The 7,208-nt window shown below is 42.2% G+C and overlaps 1 protein-coding gene across 1 annotated transcript; it reads left to right on the top strand.

The window, feature by feature from the left end:
* Positions 1-2,585: 2,585 nt before the first annotated feature.
* LOC115013093 (UDP-glucuronosyltransferase 2A2-like) lies at positions 2,586-6,924 on the top strand. Its single transcript, XM_029439086.1, has 6 exons — positions 2,586-3,588; positions 3,772-3,920; positions 4,078-4,209; positions 4,689-4,776; positions 5,513-5,732; positions 6,122-6,924. The coding sequence occupies exons 1-6, from the start codon at positions 2,829-2,831 to the stop codon at positions 6,405-6,407; spliced, it is 1,635 nt and encodes a 544-aa protein (XP_029294946.1). The 5' UTR covers positions 2,586-2,828; the 3' UTR covers positions 6,408-6,924.
* Positions 6,925-7,208: the final 284 nt, after the last annotated feature.

The following is a 7,208-nucleotide window of genomic DNA, read 5'->3' as shown; positions in this document are numbered from 1 at the left end:
GTCATTTAAACCCGAGGTCAGACATTTACATGCCTGATTGCCTTTGTGACCGTAGAAAATGTGCCCCATTTTCAGGCAAAAGGGTGCAACTAACTGAGCTGAAGAGTAAACACTGAGTTGGTTTTGGGCGCTTTCACTCCGGCTGTTAAACTCTGGCTAATGGTGTGTAAACGGAGCAGCTGGATACACTGACTGGAGGCCTGTGGGAAATGACAGGTGACTCTTTGTAATGCTGCAAACACACTAAATAAATCATATTGGGAGTGAAAACAACTGTACAGCGGCAGTCTGCCTGTATTTGGGAGGTATTTACCTGTGCTGCAATTTCACAGTGAATTGAGCAATTTCCTGGTGAACTGAAATAAAACTGCCGTGCCGTTATTAATAGCTGGCCTCCCTGGCAATATGAGATGCAATATTTTTTTTAAACAGTTTACTCCTTTGTATGTTGAATGTTTTGGTTTATTTCAGACTAATGTTCAATTATTCAGTCATTTGAAACAGGATAGGAAGGCATGTGGCTGTGAAATGCATTTTGCTGATACACCTTATTTACGGAAATAGCCCAATCACAGTATGAGCATTACTCTGACCTCAACTTTCTAGCAGGATTATGAAACCCTGCATTGAAAATAACAAATCTGTACGCTTCTCATTCCCTCCACCAAGTATATTTGCCTGATTGACTATTCTCTCCCAAGTATGTGGGTAATCGTCTATTGAGAGCACATTTCCTTATCAGCGTCTAGCACACTGTCTGAATCTGTTATCACAATGGACCAGATCAGTGCAGGCAGCCCCTCGCTCTCCCGGCTGAGGCGCCCATGAAAAAGAATTTCTGGAGTTGGGTGCCAACCGATAGGCCCTGAGCTCTTTATCCCCTTAAAGCCAATTCACACTCTGCATGTTTAAATATCTCAGCTCAACCCCTGCCCTCCCACTCCCATCATGCACTCAAACCCCCTCCCTCTTCCCTTTTCCTCTCGCTCTCTCTCACCCCCTCCATGGCTGCAAGAGCAAGCGGGGACTGCCGCCGTGGCCGACCTGCAGCCCGGATGGGTGGGTGGGATGCAGGTGCAGGCTCGTGGAGGGTGAGAGAGGAGGGGAGTTATCCATTGTTGGGCTGGACAGCACCCTCTCTCCTCTGGAGCACCCTCTGATGGGGGAGCCCACTGACAATCACGCATCCTAATCTGATTATGCAAATATCTACTTCAAAAAGCAATACGCTGTAACCCTTACCCTGTGGTGGAAAGACAGAGCGAGGAAGGAAGGAGAGGAAGCAGCAGGAATGTAGAGAGGGAAGTGTAGATTGTGCATTTTGCCCTTGTATTTAATTTTGTCTGGAACATTTAGACTGAATGATTCCCTGAACACCCTGATATACCTATCATTAGTTTCTCTCACACGTCCTCTGTACCACCAGGGGAGGTCTGAGGATGATGCACTTACACACTCTGAATGGCCACTGACTCCCTCAACAGGGCATTGAATTCAATATTCAAATTCTTATTGTTTTTCCAGACGCTCCTGAATCCAGCGTCAAAAGGAATCTACAATGTTAATGAGGGGGACAAAGTGCCCAAAGTTAAGATTTAGACGCCCAAACAGTTGCTGGTGACATTTACCAAGAAGAGCATAGACTCAACGCCACTGATTACTAAAGACATGGTAGACAACCCCCGCCTCCCGAATATTCACACCGAGCTGACCCCTCTGGCCCCAGCCGGTTTCAGAAATCAGCTGCCTCATTCTACTGCTAGATACATCTCTAAAACAAGAGTCTACAGCCATGCTGACGGCTCTGTGAGGCTGTACTCAATGGAGCTAAATGTGAACACCATGCTAACATGCTTATGATGACAGAGTTAACATGCTGATGTTTAGCAGGTATCAGGTTTATGTTCAAAATGTCATGATCATTTTCGAATTAGCCAGAAACACAAATTACAGCTGAGGCTGATAGGAATGCCATTAGTTCTTCAGGTATTAGGTCATAAACCAGCTCTGAGTTACTCACCAACACAACTTTACTGGGAGAAGGACATAAAGGCAGCCAGTTGGCAGACAATATGGAATACTTCAATCATATCATGTGTCCAATATAAAATTGAACTTACACTATTAAAATGTAATACAATTAATTCTAGGGTATCATACAAATGCTGGCATGGTTGTGTTAAAAGAGCCACGCTGTTACACTGCCGATGAGAATGTCCTGCAGTATTCTCCCTCTGGTCAATGGTAACAAATGTCTGTCAGCCTCTTGGTTGCACTAAGAAAAAAGTCAGGGGGGCCGCAAAAATCAGTCAACTTCACGTCAATCCATTGAATAGTTGCCGAGACATTTCGTAACAAATGACCCACACGGCAATACCTTGAGCCACAATGCTAGTGTGGCTATTAATAATCACACATAAGAAAAACACGGAATGGATAATACTTTTGAAATGTGCCATACCCCCTCTCACAAAAAACAACACATCTCTGGTCGCACTCTCACTCTTCACTGAAGAGTCTTCAGTGGTATGCAGGGAAATTGTTTCACATGCACGCACACGCAAGCGTAAGCACGCACAAGCACACAAACAAAGTGCTCAAATTACTTCAGTGTGTCCAAGCCCACTTGGCTGGAATCCTTATCCGTCCGTGTTTTTCCCTCAATCTCTCCAAAGCTTACAAATACAACCTGTTGTACTTTCTGTTGGTGGATTTATTCTATGCAGCTCAGAGACTACTTTGTTTTTTTAACACCGACTGTTAACTTTACAGCCGCTGCCTTGTATCTCTAACCACTTCCTTAGGGTTGGTCAGCTACATGTTGTTTCATGCAGCACAAAGAGCTACGAGCCAGACAAACAGGTACCATGAAGCCGGAGCAGCGTCTCTCTGTTTGCGTGCTGCTGCTACTTTGTGCGACATGGAGCGCAAATGGAGGGAACATTTTGGTGTGGTACACTGATGGCAGCCACTGGATTAACATGAAGCCTGTGCTGGAGACGCTGATCGACAGAGGACACCAGGTGAAGGTTCTGGTCCCGAGCACGTCGATGTTCATGAACGCCAGTGAGCCTTCTCGCTTTGGCTACGAACCCTTCAATGTCTCCTTTTCTAAGCAGAACGTGGAGGACTTTTTGGAGGAGTTCCTTCACTTCTCTATATATGACATGCATCATATGAACTACTTGCAGATTTACATCAGATTCATTGATCTGATGAAGCGCAATCTGCAGAACACTTTGAAGTTTTTGGACGGTGTGCTGAAATCAGAAACCATCATGAAGAAGCTGAGGGAGGGAAACTATGACCTTCTCCTGGCTGACCCCATCTTCCCCGGCGGTGACTTAGTAGCAGATATTTTGGGCATCCCCCTGGTCTTCTCCCTGCGCTTTTCCCTAGCCCATAACTTCGAGAGACAGTGTGCTCAGCTCCCTGCTCCACCTTCCTTTGTCCCCGGTGCTACAAGCAAACTGACCGACAAGATGGACTTCTCAGAGAGAGTGTATAACTTCCTCTTCTACGCACTGCAGGACATTGTTCAAAATAATTTGTGGAAAGAACTCGATGAATATTACTCTGAAGTCAAAGGTGAGCAACAACTGTATGCAACAACACATTTTTTACCTACCACATGATTAATATGCAAATCCCTTTTGTCAACACTTTGATCATTGAAGCAAATAAAGTAAGAGAATAAGTTATATTAAATATTAATTATTGGCGATACTTTTCAATGAGCGGCTGTCATCCATTACTTTTGCATTGTGACAGGAACACCCACCAGTGCCTGCGGGATGATGGGTAGAGCAGATATCTGGTTGATGCGAACCTACTGGGATTTTGATTTCCCTCGTCCTTTCCTCCCCAACTTCAAGTTTGTTGGCGGGATCCACTGCAGACCTGCTAAACCTTTACCAGAGGTAGGGCTGCCTCCACTATCACAGACCTTTTAATATCTTACTAACCCTCCAAAGTATTCCTGACATGAACCATGAAGAGAATAACCCATTACAATGCTGAGGAAAGAAAAGAAAGTGCTGGTTGGTTTGCACTGAGATAATGTTACTGTTCTTTCAGGATATGGAGGAGTTTGTGCAGAGTTCTGGAGACGCTGGCATCGTGATCTTCACTTTGGGATCATTCATCAAGAACATTACTGCAGAGAAGGGAAACATGATAGCCTCAGCCCTCGCTGAGATCCCACAAAAGGTCAGAGGACAATCGCTGTGTCAACTTGAATGAACTTGAATGAGCCCAAACTACACCTGTAGTTTTAATGCATGTGTATCCAGCTTGAATGTGTGATGATATGTAACTAGCAAAAACGTATTACCGATTTGAAGCAAGTTTTAAATGAACAATATGTCATTTCTGCCACTAGGGGGCTGTCAATCAAAAACAATAACAAAAGAGACAGCATAGCGCCAAGTTTGTCAGTTTGTAGTCAGCTTTTCTAAATTGGGATTACTTCATTGTTCATCGTTAAATATATTTTTACCGGTAACCAAATTATCTGCAGAAGTCTCCTCCTCCCCAAATCAAATCTGTAAAGTGTATCGTAAAAATATGGCTTAAGAATGGAAGAATCCTATTGGATGGATTGACTAAAACTACCAAGTTAATAACCCAAAATCAACCATTTTCCAAGTGAAAGTACTAAAGTTGAGTTATCTTACTTTTATTTATAGGTGCTGTGGAAATACAGCGGAGAAAAACCAGCGACTCTGGGTGCCAACACCAAACTATACAACTGGATCCCTCAGAATGACCTACTGGGTAAGTTCAGCTTTTATAAAGCATCCGACAGTAATGCTCGAGACTTTTAAATAGATTACGGTATCTACAACATTTTTCATTCATTATTTAGTTTGATAGTACAAAATCTTAAAGGAACACAGTAGAGACAGAACACACAATAACAATGTTTCGGTGAAGTTTGTTCTTTGGCATGTTAATGCAGATACAGGATTTATGCAGTGAAAAGTTAACTATGCAAGTAGGTTCACACGATAAAGCTGTGTCCTAATTACATACTATACAATAATCATATACGTCTCTATTCATCTTTGTAGTACACTGTACTGAAGTTATTTTACATTTTGAGTTTGTATTTTTATAATTCAACTTTCAACAGGAAGTTACAAAATATTTGTGCCTTCAGATGTCGTTCAAACGGCAACTTTGGGATGCCACTACCAACTTAACGAGAATAATATGTTTTTCCAAAACAGCGTGCCTGCAGCTGTTTCACCAACATCCACCATTTGTTTCTCATGCTGTGGGAATGTATTGTATTTACTTTGTGCATTACATTTTGAGACAACAGTGTCCAACAGCACACAAAAAAATAAAAAGAATCAAGGGTTGTTAAGTTTACATAGCGATTGCTTTGAGGATACTTTGCTTAGCTTAGCTTCCACTCACAAACCTTTACATATGTTCAGTATATGTTTATAGTTCATACAGAGGTCAAAAGATGGAGAAAGTAATGTGTTTCACGATTTTTGATCAGGTCACCCCAAGACCAGAGCTTTCATCACCCATGGTGGCGCAAATGGGATTTATGAAGCCATCTACCATGGCGTTCCCATGGTGGGCATCCCCATGTTCGCTGACCAGCCAGACAACATGGTCCATATTAAGGCTAAGGGCGCTGCGGTTACTGTAGACTTGAACTTCATGAAGACTGAGGACCTTAGAGATGCAGTCGATGCTGTCATCAATGAGAAATCGTAAGTTCTTTTGCTTATCTGAACTTGGTCTGTTTCAATTTAATAAAAATAAAAAGGTATAGAAAGGTGATTGCCTTTTTAGAGAGCTCACATTAGTAATATAGAACAAAGATTGACACAATGCCATAAAAGGAGTCCTGGTGTAATGCAGTATGTCAGTGCAATTAACACCACAGAGTTTCAAGGTCACAAAGAAATGACAAAATCATTGGATGGCTTTTTCCCTTATATAGCAGCTTTCCTGTTTGATATTTAACTTTTAAAATACATGAAACAAAATAATTCAACCTTGTTTATCCCCATTCATGGTTAGGCAAAGAAAAACAAAGTATAAAATAAAAAAACATAGCATATTAATCGATATTTTCCCTGTACGTCCACATTCACAGGTACAAGGAGAATGCCATGAGGCTGTCCAGTATCTACCACGACAGACCAATGAGTCCTCGGGATGAGGCGGTATTCTGGATCGAGTTCACTATGAGAAACAAAGGAGCCGAGCACCTGAGGGTCCAGGCCCATGAGCTCACCTGGTACCAGTATCACAGCCTGGATGTCCTGGCCTTCCTCCTCGCCATCGTTCTGTTCTTCATACTCCTCTTCATCAAGACCTGCAGTTTCTGCTTCCGGAGGTGCTGTGGCAGAAAGGGAAAGACGAAGAGAAAGGCAGAGTAACTGACTGGATTGAAATGTAGCTGGTGAAGAACTGAGGATGAAAAAATAACCTGGTTGTTCAGCGGTTTTCTTGTTCGTTCTAAATCATGTAACGTAACCACGATGCCTTAGATTGTGATGTGTAGTTTAGCACCAGAAATCAACACAACGTTGAAACAATTAAGGTAAAAAATGTAATCAAAAAGCATCACTTTACAGTGCCCAGTATTCTTTTGAAACTCCAAACTATTTTGTTGTACTATTTGTATCACCGTTTCTTTCCCACCATAACCTCAATCGGACTAGCCTGGAAACTAGTAGAAACATTGTTATCCTTCATAATATATGTGGACATTCTTATTGTTTGCTCCTCTGTGTATCAACAGTAATTACGCACAAACCCATCCAGGCTGAGGGAATCAAGGACTTGCAACTGGTGAAGACAAGACAAAAATATATAAAATGTTTTTATTAAATCAGACATGTACCTGCCATTTGAGGAGGTATTAGGAGAAAAATAAAGTTATTGAATAATCTCTCACTGCGTCTTTTCCTACCTCAAACATCTGACATCCAGGTGCTCCCATGACTCCCTCACAACAGCTGTAGTGGGTCTCCACTCCACCTGGCACTGATGAGATTAAAAATGTATACAATTATCTGATGGTATAAACTGTATAATAAACACTTTGAAACATTTTGGATACTTTAAAAAAGAAATGAAACAATGGTATACTCACCTTTCTTTGTAACTCCTTTCCCATAGTGGTAATTACACTCCTCTTTACGGATGTGTTTGGCTCACAGAGTACGTAGCCCCAC

Source organism: Cottoperca gobio, chromosome 9 (genome assembly GCF_900634415.1).
Source record: "Cottoperca gobio chromosome 9, fCotGob3.1, whole genome shotgun sequence".
In the NCBI taxonomy this organism is placed as follows: domain Eukaryota; kingdom Metazoa; phylum Chordata; class Actinopteri; order Perciformes; family Bovichtidae; genus Cottoperca; species Cottoperca gobio.
The sequence above is the reverse complement of the archived record's forward strand: the minus strand, read 5'-3'. Positions and strand labels throughout refer to the sequence as shown.